At 31.0% G+C, this 25,413-nt stretch overlaps 1 protein-coding gene across 1 annotated transcript; it reads left to right on the top strand.

The window, feature by feature from the left end:
• LOC134708230 (protein zer-1 homolog) lies at nucleotides 1-25,127 on the top strand. The gene is made up of 17 exons (XM_063568612.1): nucleotides 1-22; nucleotides 5,517-6,495; nucleotides 7,196-7,402; nucleotides 8,828-8,936; nucleotides 9,548-9,691; nucleotides 10,637-10,695; nucleotides 11,466-11,528; nucleotides 12,780-12,834; nucleotides 13,853-13,906; nucleotides 17,082-17,243; nucleotides 18,851-18,941; nucleotides 19,324-19,394; nucleotides 20,075-20,122; nucleotides 20,716-20,783; nucleotides 21,251-21,439; nucleotides 22,864-22,961; nucleotides 24,407-25,127. The coding sequence occupies exons 2-17, from the start codon at nucleotides 5,693-5,695 to the stop codon at nucleotides 24,589-24,591; spliced, it is 2,406 nt and encodes an 801-aa protein (XP_063424682.1). The 5' UTR covers nucleotides 1-22; nucleotides 5,517-5,692; the 3' UTR covers nucleotides 24,592-25,127.
• The last annotated feature ends 286 nt before the right edge of the window (nucleotides 25,128-25,413 follow it).

The raw sequence follows: 25,413 nt of genomic DNA, 5'->3' as shown, positions 1-25,413 counted from the left end.
CGGTTTTGTAAAATCAAGAAAGGTAAATAAAAACATTGGTTTGTAACAAGGATTTGTATAGTATCACTATACAAATCCTTGTTTGTAAGTATAAAAATGTGATGATTGCAACTGTCATGTATAAATAATGAATTATATAAATTGCATATAATGACATTGTATCCTTTATGTTTTTTTGTTTCTGTTGATGCGCCAAAAATTCAGATACAACAGTACAACTACAAGTCTGACTGAGTTACTATCGAACATAAACAGTTAAATTAAAATCAAAATGCGTCATTGCACTGGTACCAGAGTTAATTACACATGCTATGTTCGAAATTAGCCACACAATTGGATATTGTTTTCTTTCTTTATTAGTGATCTCATACAAATTATGTCATACATGTCATAGAGCATTTGATGGAGTGAAAATTCACTTGTTTTCCCGATTGCCATGGATATAATACATGTATGTGCGGTACCTCGAATGACCATATAACATTTTTATTATCTGAATAACACTTTAAATTTTGATATTACCACATATTGGTGACTTTAAAACATTGAATAATCAAATATTAGTATAATATCGATGTATTTTATAATTCATATATGATTTTCAGAAGGCAGATAATCATATATGATAATTGATTAACTTGAATGTCTTGATAAATATTTTTTTTAGAAGGAACTTTTTTCATAGTTCAGATAAGAATGAAAGAATAAGGATATACAAAAGATTTCCTTTGAAAATAAAGTTAGACATATTTTACTACCCATGATCACCTATGGACCTAAAAAATGTACTTTCCTAGGAAAATTTATCCAGGGACTGATAATCTTTGTACAATTACACAAATGTATGCTCACCGGCTTGATCACCTAAGAAAAAAAGTCGGGTGGACAAATTTTACTACCAGACTGAATTTGCTGTTACCATGGTTACAATATAAGGCAGATTTTACAATAAGAAGGAATTATTGTTTTTTTGTATCCATCAAAAAAGCAATTGCTGAAACTGTGAAACAGACTGTGTAATGGAGTAATGCATTATGTTATTGAATAAAATGTGTCTTTCTGAGTAAATAAAATTAAAAATTACTCTGTTTTTGTGTTTTTTGTTAGAATTAGAGGGTTTTCAATTTCAAAATATTGGACATGGAATAGACATCATGACCTACTTTACTGACATCCAGCTTATTCGGAGTGGAATTTTGAAGTATTATTTATAAGTTGAGCCTTATAACATGGACTTATATTTTAATAAAAAGTCTTCTTTTGTGTTTTAATCATAACTTTAAGGCAGATTTTTATTGGTAAAGGCTAAAAAAGGTAATTTAATAATATTGTTGCTAACGTCACGTCTTTTCCGTCCATTGTGGTATGTCACGATCGCAATTTTCTTGTTGGTTCTCAGACAGGCCATTGTAGTTATTTTTATCCCGGGTTTTATAAATAATTGAAAATAGCAATCATATTAAATTTGGATGACGTAAGGGGGTCTTCTTCTTCTTCTGATATACAGTTACAGCTTCATTATTATTGAAGATTACGAACTGTTGCATGCGCGGAGTATATGATTAAAAAAATATGAACAAAAATTTATCTTTAACTTATTAGAATACTTGGTGATATTTACATGAAAGAAAACAACAAGTGATTAAAAAATATGTACATTGTTATTTATAGAATTAAATTATGTTGTGGAGAACAGTTGGTGTCAACTGATCTCTGTAAATTTCAATGGTTTGACTTGCTACCACAACTTGTGGCAACAAGTTCCATTGAATGATTGTTTGCGGAAAGAATGACCATTTGTAGCTGTCTTTAGAGGTGGATATTTGCCTAAACGTTTGAGGATGTAATTTTCTTGTTCTAGTATCTGATGGTATGAGGACTAGTGATGGGATTGCAATGAGTCCATGGATGACCTTGTAGAACATGATAAGTCTGGTTTTGAGGCGGCGCTCACAGAGTGAGGGCCATTGTAGTTCGTTTAACATGGATGTAACACTACTGGTGTTGTGGTAATTGTTACATACATATCGGGCCGCACGCCTCTGTACCATTTCTAGCTTATTTTTATAATCTGCTGTGTGTGGATCCCATAGACTACAGGCATATTCAAGTTTTGGTCTCACTATTGATTGGTAAGCACGGGATTTGATACTGGAGTTAGAAATTTTTAAGTTTCGCCTAAGAAAGCCAAGAGATTTATTTGCATTTGATACGATGTTGTTGTAGTGAATGTTCCATTTTAAGTTAGACTGTAGGGTTACGCCAAGATATTTTGCAGATGTTACTAGTTCTAAAGTATGGTTATGAAGGATGTAATCGTGTTTAAATGGTTGTTTTTTCTGTGTGATGGTTAAGATAGTGCATTTTCCAGGATGGAAGGCCATGAGCCAATCAGCCTCCCATTTCGCTGCGGCGTTAAGATCTTTTTGTAAATTTGTGCAGTCTTGTTGACATGTAATTTCTCGGTATATAATACTGTCATCAGCGAAGAGTCGTAGTTTGCTGTGTTCCAGGTATTCTGGAAAATCATTAATGTATATCAAAAAGAGTATAGGCCCAAGGACAGTTCCTTGGGGGACACCTGATGTTACTGGTGCTGTATTAGAAGTTATTCCATCTATTACCACTGTTTGCGTACGGTCTGATAAGAAAGCCTGAATCCATTTTAGAGTGTTACCTTGGACTTGAGGAATCAATATCATTGGCTGTTTTATTTTTTGCGAACGTTACTACTTGAGGTTTCCGTCCAAATCAGTGTCACGTGAGCAACATATATTTAGATCTGTAACTCTCCTGTATAGGAGTTACGATATCGCCCTTTGCAGAAATAGATTCGGAGTCAGTTCCTTCACATGATGGGGTAGCAAAGAAGGTAAGTTGTATGTAATATCTTTACAAGAGGACCTTAAATGTATTCCGTCCATCAAAAAGACGTTCGCAACAAAACGTTATGTCATGATAGTAGATGTTGCTAATGTTACTATTACGAATTGGTTTCTTGTGTATTCATTTGATATAAAGTACACCTGCAAATGACATTCTGTATATTTAGAAATTCTAAACCAGACTGTACAATTTTATCACTTCAGGCATATATTAAACATCACTGTGTGCATACATTTGAACTTTTAAAGATGTTGTTGCTCATGTGACATGTCCAAATGTCGCTAACGTTACTCATTTTTGTCTCCGTCACGTTAGCAACATGAAAGTAGGAGACAGAACACAATACTGTAAAATCTGCCATATGGCCCCTGACATATGATATATTTTTTTAACATATTTTCAGTTTTTGCAAAATCTATAAAAACGGTTTTAAAGAGAAATAAGCAAAACAGTTCAACGCAATAAAATCTACAAATAGTTCATCATTATCAACCTGTCAACAAGTTCCTTACAGAAGTTACAAAAGTAAATTTCCCCTAAACAATGATTTTATCCATTTTATGATTTTTTTGTCAAAACTTTGGGGGTAAATACATGTATATTAATTCATTAAATGATTTCCAATTGTTTCAATGCAATCTACATTTTGTATTAACAGAAAAAAATCATCTTACATGTATATTATTTACCCCAGTTTTGATCGCAAACTTTATCAACCACCAGTGGAGCAGTTCCATTCAGAAAGTTTCCACCAACAGGGCAGTCCATATCAATTTATATTTATTTACAGAATTTACCTCTACATTTGTACAGGAGTCATAGAGAAACTTTGAAAAACGAAAATTTTTAACAAAATAAGATCTGCAAGTAAGGCAACATTGCCAAATTGTCACACTATTTACATATATATATCTTCTATCATGGTCGGGTTGTTGTCTCTTTGATATATTCTCCATTTCTATTCTCAATTTTAATACAAATCTTCTAAACATCAACCCAACAATTTTAAATCTAACATTGTTGGGTTGATGTTTAGACGATTTGTATATACATAATGTACACAGCCATGTATCACCATCACTGCTGGTGATTCGATGGATAAATCTGTTGTAGAGTTTGTCACTGGCTCAGATATATATATATATATACAACTGGTCTAAACATCAACCCAACAATGTTAGATCTGTAAATTGGGTTGATGTTTAGACGAGTTGTATATACATTATGTACACAGCCATGTATCACCATCATTGATGGCGATCCGATGGATACATCTGTTGTAGGGTTGTCACTGACTCAGACGTACTTATGTATATATATATATACAACTCGTCTAAACATCAACCCAACAATGTTAGATCTGTAAATTTGCTTTTGCAAATTTTTTGTTTTTCCCCTCGCCGGGATTGGAACCCATGCTACTGTGATATCGTGACACCAAATCGCCTGCTCAGCAGCCGTCCCGCTAGACCACACGACCACCTGGGCTTCATAAAAAGTAAAGCTTTCGGTGGGCATGTGTTACCTTTCTACGTCAGTTTTAATCTAGCGGCGTACTACAGTACATATAAGGCATGGAGATGTTATTGTTACAAATCAGCTAAATTATCTATAGTAAAGGATCCTACAAATTAATGTAAGATACAATCACAGAAAATAATTATATTCATAAGTACGTCTGAGTCAGTGACAACTCTACAACAGATTTATCCATGGGATCGCCATCAATGATGGTGATACATGGCTGTGTACATAATGATATATATAGCTAGTTAATACATGTACATGTTATAGAATTTAATGCCATTAAATGTCAGAAGTTTTTGTTATCCAAAAAACTTATTAGGTACATATTATGTACATGTAGGTTATACTAGGTACATTATACTGATTATATAAACTGTAAATGATAATCAAATGTCTTCTCCTTGGGTTTTATACATGTAGTTAAAATGAGGATTATGTGAATTTACAATGGAGAAAAAATACTCTTCTTCTATATCCAAACAATAACTATGGTCAGGTTGTTGTCTCTTTGACACATTCCCCATTTCCATTCTCAATATTATTTTATTAATATTAACAAACAAAGGGGTAACTTCCATGAACATAATGAGGACATTATTATAAGACAAAACATCAATAGCATAATAAAGAAATCAATTACAATGAAACCGTGCAAGAATTGTCGAAAATTATGCGCTTTCCACATTGCTATCCAAAAATCCTGGGGAGAATACTGTACAAACATTTTGACAAAATTCTTACTCCTTTGAACATGTTGAATATACTGTACCATATGTGTATCAACTTATAAAGTGAATTTTAGGTTTTGTTTTTAGTTCCTTATTCTTAGTTCTTGAATCCATAGGTAAACCACAAAGCTTTCATTTGAGAAGGAATGGTCATGTAAATGTATTTATACAGGAAGGAAAGGATGGGGTATATGATTCTTTTACTCACAATGTATGAGCTCTGCACTCATGCTATAAATTGTCATGCATAATTGCCAAAAAATATATTAGACTAGATGTTTGATATGACTAAGATATTGAAGTACAAATGTATAAAAAATACCATCATGACCATGCAACAAAATGTTGAATTATTTTTTTTCATCAATATTTCAGAATGATGGTTTTAGATCCATAGAACCCAAAAAGGACTGGATTAGTAATCTGAATGAAAACCTGTCTGTGAAGAACAACTAACCAATCAGTGAAGCTGATACAGAATGACAAACAGCTGACAAATCAGTGAATCTGACAGAATGACACATAACTGATAAATTAGTGAAATTGACAGAATGACTAACAACTGGCCAATCAGTGAGCCTGACTCATTGGAAGATCTGTGTGTACAAGCATGTGTTAACAATGTACAAACTCTAGCTGTGAAAACAGATGATCAACAATTGCAATATGAACTGAAACCAGGAGTTTGTTTACTGGTTCCCAGTCTGTGTGATAAGCTGTTCAAAAATTTATTAGAATCTCAACCAGAAAACAAAACCAGAGATCTTTCAACCTTGTTTACCAGCAATGCACCATATCTGCCATGGTTAAGAATATTTGCTGACACTGAAAACACAAGACTATGCAAAGTATACCTTCGAAAAAGTCTTCTTCATAACATATATCCAAGTAATCTAATAGAACTAGTACTGAATCACCCACTTAAACAATTGGAGTTGGTAAACTGCTCCTTCTCATGTGATATATTTAATTTGATAAGTTCTTCCAAGGCTGGACATTCATTACTGTCACTGAGTATAGAAGACAGTGTTGATAGTGCTCTGAAGAAACATTTCAAAGTATTAGACTTACAACCTGGTGATACAATACCCCATATCAAACTTGAATGTCCACATTTACAGAGGTTGGTTCTGCGTGATATGAGAGAACACGATTTAGGTCTACTACCAGGATGTGAAATTGTACATTTGTTCTCACAACTGACACATTTGGATCTCTCTAGATGTATCTTGTCAAGCACTGCTGTAAAATCTATGATGCAATGTCAAAATCTTGTCTGGTTAAATTTAAACTGTGTAGAATTTCCATCACATGCTGACTTTGTTACGAGTATATGCAGAATTACTAAACTGAGGTAAGCTTTACATGATTTAGCTTATTTCTACACTGTACGACACTTCATGGTGGTCTTATGTATACTATTAGCAAATTTGATAGCTTTGTTTGTTTTTTACTTTAAGATTACAGCGTATACATTTGTACATGTATTTTGTAAGTAGAACATTGTAGAATAAACAAAATTATAATTGCCTAGAAAACATCTCACAACACAATAGCAGTTTCCCAAGTACTTTCAAAGTACTAGTGAATCATTGGATTTTACATAGAACTATTTTTCTTACATCATGTACATTATTATATACATGTAGCACCATATATGTACATTTATTAAACTTTTTATCATACTTATTATAAACTATTTGTAAACTAACAGTTTAATGATGATATACATTTAAGGCTCTTTGGATAACACTGAAGACAAATAATTCCTGTCTTATCATAAATTATTAAAATGGTATTTAAGAGTGCAGGATTAGTACTAGTACATGTACTACTTGCTGTAATGAAAGCTCAAAATTGTGATAAATTTGGATTATGTTCATAAAGTAATGCATTTGTCTTTTGAATTTCCACATAATAATGTGAATTGTGTTTAGATATTATTACAATTTAATGTACATGAACATACCAAAGAGAATAAAAATAATTTATTCTTGTTATTAACCAATCTACTAAATAAAAAAAATAACTATGCAGTTTTATATACTTTTCAGGCATTTAGATATATCATCTGATGCTGGTTTATCGCAGTGTAACTACCCTAACAGCTCTACATTCAATCCAGAACTAATACTTACAACCCTGGTATCTCACCTACCCCATCTGGTATCCCTTGATATATCTGCTACCAATCTAGCAGGCAGGGATACAGTACAAAGGTCATTCAAACTAGAGGCCAAAGGAGCTGGGGACTGCAAAGAGTAAGTTTATCATATAAATAATAACACATAACAGTAAGTATATTCTATCAAAGCTCATCATGTTGTTTACAGCTTTCTCCTCAAAACACATGGGCCGCATTCAATATCGTTGCTGCTACGTAGTGCTACATAGATTTTGACTGTTGAACGTGTAGCTATAGACTAGCTGCTACATAGATATTGATAGCAGCTACTTAGCCGCTACGTAGCTGCTACAATATTGAACTCAAACCCTGTTGTCTTTATTTAGCATATATTGAGCCCTAATTTTGAACTCTTGAGTACAGAGTATAATTATTATTAAACATTTAATTTACTTAATAGGTAAGTCCATAAGTCTGTAGGTTTGTTTACGTCCCTAAGTTGGTTTCTGTTCTCTAACTTTAGTTTGCCTCAACCAAATATTAGCACAAAATTCAGATCAAGTTTATTATGTATAAAGTAAATTAAATTTGACCTTTGCTGTAAGCAGAGGTCAAAATTCAGTTTCACAAGATAGTTTTATGGAAAATTGATTTTTAGCTCTCCTGGCCCAAAGGGCCAAGTGAGCTTCTCCCATCACTTGGCGTCCGTCGTCGTTAATTTTTACAAAAATCTTCTCCTCTTGAAACTACTGGGCCAAATTTAACCAAACCTGGCCACAATCATCACTAGGGTATCTAGTTTAGAAAGTGTGTCTGGTGACCGGGCCAATCAACCAAGATGGCTGCCATGGCTAAAAAAAGAACATAGGGGTAAAATGTAGATTTTGGCTTATAACTCTGAAACCAAAGCATTTAGAGCAAATCTGACATGGGGTTAAATTGATGATGAAATAGACAACTGGTTATTAGGTTGCTGCCCCCTCCAATTGGTAATTTTTAAAGAAATTTTGCTGTTTTTGGTTATTATCTTGAATACCATAATAGATAGAGATAAAATGTAAACAGCAATAATGTCCAGCAAATTAAAATCTAAAAATAAGTCAACCTGACCAATATGGTCAGTTGACCCCTTAAGGAGTTATTGCCCTTTAGAGTCAATTTTTAACAATTTTCATTAATTTGGTAAATTTTTGAAAGTTTTTACAAAATGTTTTCCTCTGTATCTAAAGGGCCAAGTTTATTATAGATAGAGAAAATTGTAAGTAGCAAGAATGTTCAGCATTGTAAGATCTACAAACTCATCAACATCACCAAAACACAATTTTGTCATGAATCCATCTGTGTCCTTTGTTTAATATGCACATAGACTGTGTCCTTTGTTTGATATGCACATAGACCGTGTCCTTTGATTAATATGCACATAGACCGTGTCCTTTGTTTAATATGCACATAGACTAAGGTGAGAGACACAGGCTCTTTAGAGCCTCTAGTTTTGGATGGTATTTGGCTGTTATGCAACAACCATTATAAATAAACTATATGAATGTGTTTTGCTTTTCAGTTCAGAAAGATGTTGCATACCAGGATTAGAAGGACGCCATTTTGAATTTCTTGGTCTATATAACTGTCCGTTTGAATCATACAGAAGAGAAAATATTCCTGCTAAACAGGTGAAGTTAATAGGTTCATTAAAAAGTTTAAGGTTTAGCTTTGCTGTGTTGATCCAAATTTTATTTGTCAATTGTATAAGTTTATTCAGGTTTGAAATTTTGTATGCCAGATATAAGAAAGATATTTTAATGTAAGTCTTCTTAAGTTTTTAGTTTTTAATACATGTTCTATACAATATTTTTATGCCCCACCTACAATAGTAAAGGGGCATTATGTTTTCTGGTCTGTGCGTCTGTTTTCGTTCCTTCGTTTGTCCTTCTGTGCATCCGTCTGTGCGTCCATTCGCTTCAGGTTAAAGTTTTTGGTCAAGGTAGTTTTTGATGAAGTTAAAGTTACATCAACTTGAAACTTAGTACACATGTTCCCTATGATATGATTTTTCTAATTTTGATTCCAAATTAAAGTTTTGACCCCAATTCCTGGTCCACTGAACATAGAAAATGATAGTGCGAGTGGGGCATCCATGTACTATGGACACATTCTTGTTTCTTTTTAATTTCATTGATTGTTTATCATGTTTATGTAAAAAAGTTAATCATCAGAAAATAACTTGAAAATTTAAAGCAAGATTATTTGTTCATAAATTTATTTTCTGAGGCTCTTATTATAGATAACAGGAAGTAAGAATGAAGAACAGCTCCTCCTAGCGTTACGTAGATATGTAGATAGACGTGATGATTTAAATGATGTATTGAACCATCTGTTTACCTTGTTTAAGGAAGAAACAGTAATAAACCAATCAGTTGCTTTAGAGGTATTTATCATATAGATTATTTTATCCCTACAAACATGTCATGGTTTTTAAATTTTATGACCCACCTTCGATAGTAGAAGGGTCATAATGTTTTCTGGTCTGTGCGTCCGTTGACTGGTAGTCTTTTCGTTCGTCCCACATCAGGTTCAAGTTTTGGTCAAGTACTTTTTGATGAAGTTGAAGTTCACCAGAGACCAATGACATAGAAGTTAACAACTATATATAGGTCACCATACAGCCTTCAACAAGGTGTAAATCCCACATTGCCTGCCTCTTGTGTTAGAGGAATGCTTTCTGGTCAGGAAAAATGTTCTATTGAAGAGATTTTCAAGCAATATTTTAAAACCAGTTTTGACAGCATTGTTAATAAGACAATCCCATTCAACATACAGCATACAATGACAGCCTGCTAGTAATAGATAACTGATACAAACACCATCATCACTGAGCATAGTCTGAATGTAAAATAAACAAATGTGGTATGACTGCCACTGAGATAACTCTCCACAAGTGACCACTTCGAAAGGTAAATTCAAGAAATCAACAACTATAGGTCACACTTGTATTGTACATAAATACTCTTCCAGTGCATTAATGTGTTATTAACGAGACATTTCTATTCTTAGCATTGGATATAGAGTGTTCATCACCCCAAAAGGCGCTTCAGTGGCCAAGGGGTCTAAGTAGTTCTACTACTGTTATTACTAGCCAGTCAGCACTGAGGTTGTGAGTTCGATGTGACACCAATCTGAATTGACTACGATTCTCAGTTTTCCTATCACAAATGTATCAGTTGTATTATTTGGGCACTCTAGCTAGCTTCCTCTACAAATAAAAATTGGCCGCTTTGAAATAGCCCAAAATTGGCACTTAAAAGTGGCATTAAAATACAACAATCAATCAAACAATTCATCACTCCAAAATATTGTTTTTAACTGTTTTCAGGGAATTCTTGCAGCAATGAAAAGACATAAAGATGATAAGCACATTCAAATATCAGGGAGGTAAGCATATTTATAAGTTTCATAACGAGAAAGCCGAAGGCCATTTTATAGTTACTATGTACATTAAATAAAGAGAGTTGATATCAAGTGTTATTCAATTTTCAAGAGCTGTTACACCTATTTCTGTATGGGCAACGCTCTTATAGTGTTTAATTTTAAAATTCTGTGAATCGTTGATCTCATCTTTTGCACATTACAGAATGATCTCATATTTCCAGCTTCAAACTTCAACATCAGACATTTAAAGTTTTCTTCAACAAAAAAATTGATAATATAGCTTGTAGTAAAACGATTACCTAGTAAAACATGCGTAAGTTAAGAAATCAAAAACAAATGAATTTTGATTTTATATTTAAGAATTGAATGCTTCTTTTTGTAAATTTATTGGGGTGTAAAAGCGTTGTCCGAAGTACAATTTGTATGAAGTGCGGAAGCGCTTCATTTTTAAAATGTACGCACGGTCAACGCTTTTTCAACCCTATAAAGTTACAAAAAGAAGCGTTCAATACTTATAATTACATTTTTAGCTAGTATCACTGGTACCTGAAAACACAATTTTTATCCAGTTTTATTTTAATTCACCTGTGCACTTTATTGTGGGACCTCGTGTCATCATGCATGATAAATTTTATTGTCAAATGCAATTGTTTACAGAATAACATGTGATGTGCAGTTAGCCAATCAGAATAACATATTATAATGAAACTTACATCTAATGTAGTTATAATAAATTGATATTATGTTTATTTTTGTATTTTGTGATTTTGTAGTGCCTCATTGTTTTATATAATGAAAGGTGAACAGAAGTTATACATCACTCAGAAGCAAAAAAGGTATGGCTAATCATTCTATAAAAATATTACTGAATTGGAAAAGACTGATATTTTTTAAAAGCACTTTCTTTTTCTGTTATTGGTCATCGTGTATAGTCATTTTGTTTCTCGTCAGAAAAAGTGCACACAGTTTTCTTTCTAAAATTCTTTCAACATTGAGTTAAAATATGAGTTTGCTTGACTATAGATTGTAAATGAAAATTAAGTTAATTTGATTAAGCATTCCTCAAATGCAGTATTTCAATGAAGTTTAACAGTTAACCCTTTCACTAAGAAATTTTGATCCATGAAAGGTTACGAAACAGGCTTCTTTTTCGAATACATTAGTTATAGTGATACAGTAAGATTCAGCACCCTCTTTTGGCTAATCTTGATCTGTTTTATGACCAGTTTAAAACTTACCAATATAAACACTGTCCCAGGTTAGGGGGAGGGTTGGGATCCCGCTAACATGTTTAACCCCGCCACATTATTTATGTATGTGCCTGTCCCAAGTCAGGAGCCTGTAATTCAGTGGTTGTCGTTTGTTTATGAGTGACATATTTGTTTTTCGTTCATATTTTTACATAAATAAGGCCGTTAGTTTTCTCGTTTGAATTGTTTTACATTGTCTTATCGGGGCCTTTTATAGCTGACTATATGCGGTATGGGCTTTGCTCATTGTTGAAGGCCGTACAGTGACCTACAATTGTTAATGTTTGTGTCATTTTGGTCTGTTGGGGATAGTTTTCTCATTGGCAATCATACCACATCTTCTTTTTTATATTTGAACATATAAGATTATTGTAGAGAGTCTTATAACAACAACACTTTAGGGACTGCTGCAGAAATATAAGATTATTGTATTAGAACAGGAATAACAGCACTATATTTGAAGAGATGTATATGTTTAAGATTTGATAGTTGAAGATAGATATAGGAAGATGTGGTGTGAGTGTCAATGAGACAACACTCCATCCAAGTAACAATCTATTAAAGTAAACCATTATAGTTCAAGGTACATCATTTTTGTACGGCCTGCAACACAGAGCCTTTGCTCACACAGAACAGCAAGCTATAAAATATCTATTCAACTGATTTCTTCCTCATATCATTAGTTAGAGCTCAGCATAAGAGCTCAGAGCTCAATTTCTTATTTAAGAAAATGATATTCGTACATATTCAAAAATTTCAAAATTTTTGATAAAGTCACCACTGTGTATGTAGTGTTTATAATTTTCTGATAAAATAAAAACATTCTTTATGTTTAAGGGTGTTGATTAACTGTTTACTGGAGGGCATGGAGGATCCAGAGGCTGATAATGTTGTAAGTTCTCAATATAGGTATTTTTCTAAAAAAATATTTGTAAATATATGTATGATGAGTTTACATGTGACCGCAACTTAATAAACTGCTTTCTAGCATCCTTACGAAATTTTGAAGAAAAAAAATCTTTTCATTTATTCATATTATTTTGATGAATTATTTAATAGTTGTTAGCTTTTATGTCATTTGGTCTCTGGTGAGTACTGCCTAAATAAAAATTTTGAAAATATTTATTTTTTTCCGTATTTAAGACAATAACAATCAAAACCAAGGAGTAAACAAAGACTCACAAAACCAAAGGACATTTACATCAACAGTTATAAATAATGATAAGAAACAACACAAACTCCACTAAAATCCAGGTGAAATCAGGTGCTCCGGAAGGGTAAGCATATCCTGCATCGTATACGGCACCCGTTGTGGTATTTCTTTGTTCAGTTCGGTAATGACGGAAGGTTAGTTATGACTGAGGAAGAATATCAGATATGATTTCTGACACACTTTTGTCATAATGGCCAATCAGCTCATGATGGCCACTGTAAAATTTCTTGAGTGATGACCTTAATTTGATTGATTCATAGCCCTGTCTTAGCAACTTTTGAGAAAGTAGTATTCCTCGTTCAACAAAATCTTTGAGCTAGCTCTAGGGTAACGTAACAATTGAGACACATATACTCCATATGCTGGTGCCACTGGGATGTTGCTTAAATGATTTATATGTGGCCTTGTTTGTTTTTGAGTTAAAAATTACATTTGGTCTGGGATTGCATATTAATGTCCTCACTAAATTTGTAAAAACTTAATGGAAAGTTTTAAAATTTGAAAATGAGCTTCTTTATGTTTAAGAAATAGGATCTGAAGAAAAAATGTTATTTTTTTTTGTATTTCTTGATTTAATTGTGTACATAAGTCGATGTTTTCATTAAATTTTAAAAAATAGAAAAAATTTATAAGCATACATCATATCATATATTTCTCAAACTTTGAAAACTTTCAAGTTATATTACTTTCATTTCAGATGATAAGAAATTGTTGTTTGACTTTATGTCACCTTACAATGCCGCAAGATGTGGTGAGTATATCTTGATATCAAGAGAAAAACAGAAATTCAAGAAAACGTAAGAAAATATTTTCACAAATAAAGGAATTACTCTTTTCTGTAGGTACATTCAAATTCAATACAAATATAGATTAGAAAAATAATTGAAGAATTGACACTTTTTCTACTAATTATGTTACTACAATTTAAATTAGATTTATATGAGATCAATATAGTAATGAGACATTTTAACAACACGAAAAGTAAAAGGATATGAGATCAATATATCAATGAGACATTTTAACAACACAAAAAGTAAATTGATAAGAGATCAATATATCAGAGACATTTTAACAACACAAAAAGTAAATGGATATGAGATCAATATATCAATGAGACATTTTAACAACATAAAAAGTAAATTGATAAGAGATCAATATATCAGAGACATTTTAACAACACAAAAAGTAAATGGATATCAGATCAATATATCAATGAGACATTTTAACAACATAAAAAGTAAATGGATATGAGATCAATATATCAATGAGTCATTTTTTTAAACACAAAAAGTAAATGGATATGAGATCAATATATCAGAGACATTTTAACAACACCAAAAATGAAATGGATATGAGATCAATATATTAATGAGACATTTTAACAACACAAAAAGTAAATTGATAAGAGATCAATATATCAGAGACATTTTAACAACATAAAAAGTAAATGGATATGAGATCAATATATCAATGAGTCATTTTTTAAATCACAAAAAGTAAATGGATATGAGATCAATATATCAGAGACATTTTAACAACACCAAAAATGAAATGGATATGAGATCAATATATTAATGAGACATTTTAACAACATAAAAAGTAAATGGATATGAGATCAATATATCAATGAGACATTTTAACAACATAAAAAGTAAATGGATATGAGATCAATATATCAATGAGTCATTTTTTAAAACACAAAAAGTAAATGGATATGAGATCAATATATCAGAGACATTTTAACAACACCAAAAATGAAATGGATATGAGATCAATATATTAATGAGACATTTTAACAACATAAAAAGTAAATGGATATGAGATCAATATATCAATGAGACATTTAAACAACACAAAAAGTAAATGGATATGAGATCAATATATCAATGAGACATTTTAACAACACAAAAAGTAAATGGATATGAGATCAATATATCAATGAGACATTTTAACAACACAAAAAGTAAATGGATATGAGATCAATATATCAATGAGTCATTTTTTAAAACACAAAAAGTAAATGGATATGAGATCAATATATCAATGAGACATTTTAACAACACAAAAAGTAAATGAATATGAGATCAATATATTAATGAGACATTTTAACAACATAAAAAGTAAATGGATATGAGATCAATATATCAATGAGACATTTTAACAACACAAAAAGTAAATTGATAAGAGATCAATATATCAGAGACATTTTAACAACACAAAAAGTAAATGGATATGAGATCAATATATCAATGAGACATTTTAACAACATAAAAAGTAAATGGATATGAGATCAATATATCAATGAGTCATTTTTTAAAACACAAAAATGAAATGGATATGAGATCAATATATTAATGAGACATTTTAACAACACAAAAAGTAAATTGGTAAGCAATCAATATATCAGAGACATTTTAACAACATAAAAAGTAAATGGATATGAGATCAATATATCAATGAGTCATTTTTTAAATCACAAAAAGTAAATGGATATGAGATCAATATATCAGAGACATTTTAACAACACCAAAAATGAAATGGATATGAGATCAATATATTAATGAGACATTTTAACAACATAAAAAGTAAATGGATATGAGATCAATATATCAATGAGACATTTTAACAACATAAAAAGTAAATGGATATGAGATCAATATATCAATGAGTCATTTTTTAAAACACAAAAAGTAAATGGATATGAGATCAATATATCAGAGACATTTTAACAACACCAAAAATGAAATGGATATGAGATCAATATATTAATGAGACATTTTAACAACATAAAAAGTAAATGGATATGAGATAAATATATCAATGAGACATTTAAACAACACAAAAAGTAAATGGATATGAGATCAATATATCAATGAGACATTTTAACAACACAAAAAGTAAATGGATATGAGATCAATATATCAATGAGACATTTTAACATCACAAAAAGTAAATGGATATGAGATCAATATATCAATGAGTCATTTTTTAAAACACAAAAAGTAAATGGATATGAGATCAATATATCAATGAGACATTTTAACAACACAAAAAGTAAATGAATATGAGATCAATATATCAATGAGTCATTTTTTAAAACATAAAAAGTAAATGGATATGAGATCAATATATCAATGAGTCAACTATCCACTATGAGATAAACTTGTAAACATGAGGATTAAACAATCTCACTCACTATAATTTTATACAATAAACATATAAAAATAAGAGTATGTGCAGGTGGTACGATTGCCAATGAGATGACTTTCCACCAGAGAACAAATGATGTAGAACTTAGTACTTATAGGTCACCATACATTACTTCCTTAAGTTTATAGTTACTGGACAAAATAGTTTATTACTGGCTTTACATGAAACGCGCGCCACTGGGTCAATGTCACTGGTGGTGGACGTTTTGTCCCTGAGGGTATCACCAGCCCAGTTGTCAACACTTTGGTGTTGACATGAATATCAATAACATGGTCATTTTTATAAATTTCCTGTTTACAAAACTTTGAATTTTTCGAAAAACTAAGGATTTTTTTATCCCAGGCATAGATTACCGTAGCCGTATTTGGCACAACTTTTTGGAAATTTGGATCCCCAATGCTCTTCAATTTTGTACTTGTTTGGCTTTATAAATATTTTGATATGAGCGTCACTGATGAGTCTTATGTAGACAAAACGCGTGTCTGGCGTACTTAATTATAATCCTGGTACCTTTGAAAACTATTTACACTGCTTTTCTATTTACTTTTTTTAAGTAGATTGCACTTCTGTATTAACCAATAGAAAGCTAGCATTTTAACATGTCATATCACAATCTACATTGTTTAAGTTGTATTGTTAAAGTAGATTGCACTTCTGTATTAACCAACAGAAAGCTAGCGTTTTAACATGTCATATCACAATCTACATTGTTTCAGTTACATTGTTACCGTAGAATGATTTCTACATTACTAAATTTAAACCATGAAGATGGACAGGAAGAATTCATTCAAAGAATCACACTGTATATGATAAACCACCTTGCTTGTCAAGTAGACGGAGAGGAGAAGAAAGTTGTTGGAGATCTAGGTGCAATTCAGGTAAAACGTTTTTATGCCCCACCTACGATAGTAGAGGGGCATTATGTTTTCTGGTCTGTGCCTCCGTTCGTTCATCCGTTTGTTCGTCCGTTCGTTCGTCCCGCTCCAGGTTAAAGTTTTTGGTTGAGGTAGTTTTTGATGAAGCTGAAGCCCAATCAATTTGAAACTTAGTACACTTGTTGCTTATGATATGATCTTTCTAATTTTAAAGCCAAACTAGACATTTTACCCCAATTTCACGGTCCACTGAACATAGAAAATGAAAGTGTGAGTTTCAGGTTAGAGTTTTTGGTCAAGGTAGTTTTTGATGAAGCTGAAGTCCAATCAACTTGAAACTTATTACGCTTGTTGTTTATGATATGATCTTTCTAATTTTAAAGCCAAATTAGACTTTTGACCCCAATTTCACGGTCCACTGAACATAGAAAATGAACGTTGGAGTTTCAGGTTAAAGTTTTTGGTTGAGGTAGTTTTTGATGAAGCTGAAGTCCAATCAATTTGAAACTTAGTACACATGTTCCATATGGTATGATCTTTCTAATTTTAATGCCAAATTAGATTTTTTACCCAATTTCATGGTCTATTGAACATGGAAAATGATAGTGTGAGTGGGGCATCCGTGTACTTAGGACACATTCTTGTTTCTAAATATGTTAACTGAGAATTCAGCATAGGAAAGAGTGAAAGACTTAAAATATAATTTGGGAAAGCTTTTAATCCCTCCCATTGCTTATATTTGTTCCACCTAACAGAAGTTCCAATGGAAACTTTGTTATAAACATTGTAATAATATCTATTCCTGTTGGAACAAATATTCTATACTATTTATTCTGTTAGGAACCAATACTGTAATATTTATTACTGTGGAAATAATATTCCAGAATATATTTTTCTTTTGGAACTTATATAATGTTATGAAGGAACTTCTATTCCATGACCATTTGAATCCGACAATATAAAAAATATTTTTTTAAGGGTGTCTTCCATTCTTTTCAGGGTTTGATTCTTTTTTTCATCTCTTCATTTAAACAGATGGCTGGCTAGTCCATAGCACTTGTGTGATAGATAATCAAATAAAGATTGAGAAATTTTAAACGCTAATGCAGGAAGGAGAAAGGTTATTCCCTAATTTTTGTGCTATTTCATATTTCTTGATCGATGTGAGAAAAATATTTCTCATCATAGTGAAAAAATGTGTTCTTGCCAAACGATAAGTAAAAATTTAATTATGATGATAAATTGTCTTGGTTTCTTGTGAATTTTCCTTAATCATGTTAATTGTGAAAAAAAGTTGACCATACCTGATGACGTGACATATATGGAAAACAACTTTCCACAAATATTTGGAAAGGATGGATAAAACTTATTAGAGAAACAGATTCAATCACTATAACTTGTGTATTACTATAGTTCTCAACTCTCAACAGCTAAACTTAGATTATTTAAAAAGCTCGGCAAGCATCATGTTTTAGATATTAAGATTTAACTATCTCGAGTGGAGAAATACTGCAACACACTTATTGCTGTTATTTCCCAAATATTCAATGATTGATGTGAAGTTTGCCAGAGGAAAAAAGAAAGTCTACATTATTTTATCTTTTATTTAGATTATGTTGGATACAATTCAAAACAGGCTGAATGAAAATAACTGTGATGAAATCATGGAAATGGCGTGGAGTACAATGTGGAATGTCACAGGTTAGTTTAGATTTTAATAAGTCATGAAAATTGCATGCAGTACAATTTGGAATGTCACAAGTAAGTATGTATTACGCATGGCTAACCTTATTTAGCTGGGTTAGTTTTCATCATGAATTTCTCATCAATTTTCCAGAAGTCAAAATTATTCCAGATCTAGATTCAGATAGTTCCTTTATTTTATCACAAAACAACATCTTTTTTTCAATATGAATTTAATTTTAATAAGAAATTTTGAGATCCAATTAATGTTTGTTTTATGTGAATTTGTGTATTTGGGGTACTGTGTCATTTACATTTAACCCAATTCTGCATATCCATGCATTGAATGGCAATTATCAATTAATTGAATTACGACTTTACTTTAATGATACTTTTTCAGATGAAACAGCCATAAATTGTGACAGATTTATGGAACACAATGGAATGTCTTTATTCATAGAATGTTTAGAGGTATGTTGCTTAACCACTTGTCAGATATTTATCTTAAAAGATAGAGGATAATAGTTCTGTCTGTTAATGTTCAGGTTTTTCATAACACTGTAAGGAGATAACTCTGTTAAAATCATCTGAATGTTTTAATCACATTCTATTGTTAGGAAATATTAAGCTTCTCAATGATTAAAATCAGTGTTTGTCAAACTGCTATGTATCCAATGAAATTTTTCCAATAAAGTGTGTGGTTTAATTTTTTTGAAATTTTTATATTATTGTCAAAGGGTTAAAGTTAATTGTTGTTGAAATCTTATGAAAATTACATGAGCTAAATTAATTTTAGTCGAATATTTGGTATTACCTTAAGCAAAAAAAACCCATGTTAATCCCTGCTTATCTTTACACCTGACTCATTCAAATTTTCTTTCTTATTATGTGAAGATAGGAACATAAGTATATCATAAGATCATAACTGAAAAAACAAAATTGAATTAATCGAAATCTATATATATTTTTTAAATTTGATAGGGGTCAAATTTATCAAAAATGTTTAATTTGGAAAAAACATATTTTAGAATCGTGTAAGGTTTTAGTCTACTTCTCTGATACAATAATTAACCAAACATATGAAGACATTCTTTGAATTGCAGTGAATTTTTTTATTTAATGCTATAATGCTGTTGTTATTTTTATTGTAGACTTTCCCAGAAAAACCTGAATTACTCAGAAACATGATGGGACTTATGGTATGTTTCCTTTAACAAACAATATCTTAATATTTTAGTTGTTCTGAGAATTGAACAGCTAACAGATCATAATTGTACATTATATATGTATATTGAATTAGAATATGCTATGCAAAAGAAAAAAAAGCATTGATCATTAGATTTTAAAATATTGTATTTAAAAAAAAAGTAGGGTGAAACTGGATAAAAAATCATTTCCGTTTTATTGAGTGGGGAGATCAAAGATTTTGTGTTGTATGGGGAGATCAAAGATTTTGTGCTGTAAGGGGAGATTACTCAGTAAAAGTTATATTTCTTTCTATTGTATGGGGAGATAACTCAGTAAACATCCAATTTCTTTGTGTTGCATGGGAGATAACTCAGTAAATAGCAGCTCCTTTTTCTATTGTATGGGGAGATAAAATCTGACAGCAAACACTTCCCAATTACCATACTGAAAACTGAACAATTTATATAGAAGTAAAGAAAGCATGGCATCAAATGGTTATCTTTAAAACAGGCATTTATTAAATTTCCATATTACAAACAGTTTTTTTGTAATTTTGTTAATTGTAAAGGACTTAATTTAAATATTTAAAATTTATATGTTTCAGGGTAACATTGCTGAAGTACCATATTTAAGACCAAAACTGATGGAAAAATCATTTATTGAGATATTTTGGTAATTAGCATAAATGATTAAAAAAAAGAGAGACATATGACATTAGAAATTACAATGTGATTAGGACCCTCTCGTTCACTATCTTATTGAATGATTATGGATAGAAATTAATTTAAGTCCTGCTTGATCAATATTTGCTTGTTTTAATACTGTGATACAGTCGTAACAGTTGCAATTAGGTAAACAATTACAATGAATTTTTAGGTATAAGTACCTCTTTTAACTAGAATATAAGAAAGGGAGATGTGGTATGATTGCCAATGAGATAACTGTCTACCAGAGACCTTTAGAAACTACTCTGCATAGCAATGATAATATTGCTTTTTATGTTTTAGTAAGTGGCCATTATCCAAATAAAAATTAAAATAATGTTCCTCAATGAAAGCTTTTAGTATTATTTTTTTTAGTGGTGGCCTTGAGACTTGTTGCTTACAAAATGTGTTAGGTTTACATTTTAATTATTTCAGTGAGTTATTAGACTCTGAGAAGGATGGAATAGAAGTTAGTTATAATTCTGCTGGTGTATTTTCTCACATGATGGCCGATGGTCCTACTGCCTGGACAATTCAGTCTCCTAGTCGAGATCATGTCACAGAAAAAGTCATTTCTGCTATACAGAGATGGCCTCTGAAAAGTACAAGGAATATTAATTACAGGTAAAATTGTCACAAATATATATATATATATACTTTTAAATGGGAATTTTTTAAAAGAGGTTCATTTTTGCTATCTTATCAATCAATATAGAAATATTTTCTTAACTAAATCGAACCCTTTATGATGAAAATAATAAAGTACCAGAAATAAATGCAAAAATAATACCTTATGAAACAGTTTACTGTTTGAAATCCTTTAGCTGAAACTTTTTCAGTTATTTCAAAATATTGTTGTTTTGTGAAATGTTTTATTAACACAGACGTAGAAGTAATCTGGTTTAGATTCTTTAATATTCTGGACACACGATTAACATATAAAATCGTAAACATTTTCAGATGTTCTCAAAATATGAACTCTTTTATGGAGACCTAAAGAAAAATGGAACAGTCATTTGCCATGACCTCCCTCTCCTTCTCTACAAGTCTATAATTTCGAAATGAAGAACCGATCAGTGTTATACTCTATAACATACTGTAAATTCTAACATGACGTCCTTCAAATGCTTTGAGTACACACCCGTGGTAAAATATGAATATATTTCATGGGCTGTTCCCATTGTATCCCCACGTCATATGTTTTTTAATGAATGAGCGACTCGACGTCATAGAACAATAAGCAATTTACGGGAAAATACACGCTTGTGAAACGGAAAATCATCACAACAAGGAAACGTTAATAAATGATGCTAAAATGAGTTACATTAGCCGTTTTTGTATATATATGAGACATATAAGTACAATAATAATTAGATTCATCTAAAATTATCTAAATATGTTATTATAAATAGTTTAAGCATCATCATTTATTCAGTTTGCTCCGTTATTTTACGTCAATTTAATAGTGCGTTTATATATTGGAACGGCAAATAATGCCATCACCTAGAGCGCTTCGATCCAAAATAATTGCCGTATTTGTCCTATTAGAATCGAAATAATTCATGGGGGCTTGAATATATCTAGATTTTACCACGGGTTGTCCCTTTATGCCGATATTTTACCCCTCGCTATCGCTCAGGGTAAAATATTTGTCATAAAGGGCCAACCCGTGGTAAAATCACGATATATTCAAGCCCCCATGAATTATTTCTTAATAAAAAAAATATTATACGTTTTTATTGCGAATAGTGCAACTTGGTAAGAATCTCAATAATAAAAACCTGCATTCTGATATCTGACATTTATCTGTATATAGCTTTGCCACAAATCACATATTGATCTCACATTTTTACCATTTTGCCAAACTCCCAACAATAAATGCAAGCAATAATTTCTAAAAGAGGGACGAAAGATACCAAAGGGACAGTCAAACTCATAAATCTGCAACAAACTGACAACGCCATGGCTAAAAATGAAAAAGACAAACAGAAAAACAAACTAAACTGCATACATGATGTAAATATTTTTTTGATATTTTTTTTATACAGATCATTTACACCTATTTTAAAAATAGTAGATGCTTACCATGCTCTTGGTGCGCAGTATTGGGCTGTATGGGCTTTATGCAATTTGACAACAGTTTATCGTGAGTACATTAACCATATTTCTTCTTTTTCTTTCAAACTGATTATCCTTATATATCCCTTTTCTTTACATATCTATTAAAATTAACTTGTTTTTCAACTTTGCTGAAATTTCTTGACTGAAGACACTAAATAGAGAAATATTGATTCCACTTCTTTACGCGAGACAGTTAAATTTTAATATTTAAAGCAGTTAAATTTTAATATTTAAAGCGCAAGGCTTGCCGAGCTTGTTAAATAATTGAAATTTAACTGTTGAGAGTGGAGAAATATTGTATACACCAGTTATAGTAGTGGAATCTATTTCTCTAATGAAGTTGTGTTCATTTAATGTGACGTCATCAGGCATGGTCTCTTTTTTTTCATGACGTCTTAATAGAAAAATTAAGAAAAAAACAAGAAAATTTAATGTCACAATTAAATTTCAACCAATTATTTGCTGTAAACAGATTTTTCACTAGTGAGCTAAAATATTTTTCTCACACTGATCAAGAAATGTGAAAATAGCACAAAAATTGGAGAAAGAAATTTTGCAAGAATTTATTTATTGAAACAATTTATTTTTTAAGATGTATGAAAGGAGAAAGTGTGAGGTATATTGCCATGAGACCACAAACAAATGATTAAATAACCAAAACAATGCCTAGAGGGCAACACCATACAGCTGTTAATGCAATATTTCAATGTCTAATATCTGTATTTTGTGACATTTGTTTTAAAATGTTTTATCAGCTCAAATGAGATGATGTTACTGCATAGGTGCATATTTCAAAATTTGTAAAGTTCTTTCAATTAAAAAAAATGTATACAATATCTGATCTTCTAATGCTGCTTAATTATTAATTTATGAACAACAATTCTATATAGCAGTAAAAAGATAAAAAAAAATGATTATAATTACTTTAGATGTATGTTTCATTACAATACGTTATTCTGATTGGCTAACTGCACATCACATGTTATTCCTTAAGCAATTGCATTACACAATAAAATGTATCATTCGTGATGAGACGAGGGACCTGCAATAAAGTACACAGGTGAACTAAATAAAAACTTGATAATATCGTGTTTTCATGATCCTAGCTAAAAAAAAAGTAACTATAAGTTTTGAATACTTCTTTGTGTAACTTAAAAGGGTTGTAAAAGCGTTGACTGTGCACACATTTTTAGAATGAAGCACTTCCGCTCTTCATACAAAATGTACTTTGGTCAATGCTTTTACACCCCAATAGATTTACAAAAAGAAGCATTCAATTCTTAAATAAATTGTATATATTTTCATGTATACATTTGTATTCAAATCATTATTTAGTTTTTTTTACCACATTTATCATCAAATAATATTTATTTTTACAGCCCAGAAATACCACATTTATCATCACATAATAATAATTTTTACAGCTCAGAAATACCATATTTATCATCACATGATTATTTATTTTTACAGCCCAGAAATACTGTCCACTTTTAAAGAAAGAAGGTGGTGAAGAAAGAATAACTTCAATTCTTCATAATTCCAAAACAATTGTTAAAATAAAGGAACTAGCTCATAAAATAATCAAAAACCTCAACACCGATCCTGACAATAGTAATGAACCTGGAGACTCTGAAAATAGTGACCTTGAAGATTGAGGTCAGGATTTTGAAAGTAGTGACCTTGAGGATTGAGGTCAGGATTCTGAAAGTAGTAACCTTAAGGATTGAAGTCAGTATTCTGAGAGGATTAACTTGGTTCAAATTTTCAAAGTGACATTGAGGATAAAGTGCATGGCTTTCTTAGTATTGATCAAGCAAATTAAGTTTGAAGATTGTTGAAAAAGTGATCTTGAGTATTTAGTTCAAAATTCTCAAAGGAGTGACTTTGAAAATTGACTTTCTTTATCGTATTTTGAGTTGGCAATAGAACCAATGTTTAGTTTGAATCATCTCTATTTATTTAGTAGGTACATGTGTACCGGTAGTTACAGATTTGTCTCCAGAAATTATCAAAAATCTGAAGCACATTTTAAAGTCTTTGTCATAATATTTTTGGAATCATTTCATGTTCATGCAGATCCATAAAGTTAAACAATTAACATCACATAGATTTGTATAATAAATATTTAAAATGCATTTGTATGTTATTAAAAAGTCATTGTTTAATTTGAAATATCTATACATATAATTAATAATAAAGGATTTAAAGGGTTGTAAATCAAATATATTTTTAGGCAATACATAAACCTTTAAAAGACTAAATTATCTCTCCTTATTTAACTTAGTTTTAAAAGTTTGGATAAATTTCAGCATAGTGTTACTCACATATTTCAATTAAAATCAGTTGCAGCCATTGCAAGCATTGATTATTTAAATCCATAATCAATAATCTACCTTAAACTACAATAAGGGTTATTATAATATTCTATTGGTTTATGACTTTGCCTCTCAACATCTTCATATCTTAAGTCTTGTATT

This window comes from Mytilus trossulus, chromosome 2 (assembly GCF_036588685.1).
Source record: "Mytilus trossulus isolate FHL-02 chromosome 2, PNRI_Mtr1.1.1.hap1, whole genome shotgun sequence".
Lineage (NCBI taxonomy): Eukaryota > Metazoa > Mollusca > Bivalvia > Mytilida > Mytilidae > Mytilus > Mytilus trossulus.
The sequence above is the reverse complement of the archived record's forward strand: the minus strand, read 5'-3'. Positions and strand labels throughout refer to the sequence as shown.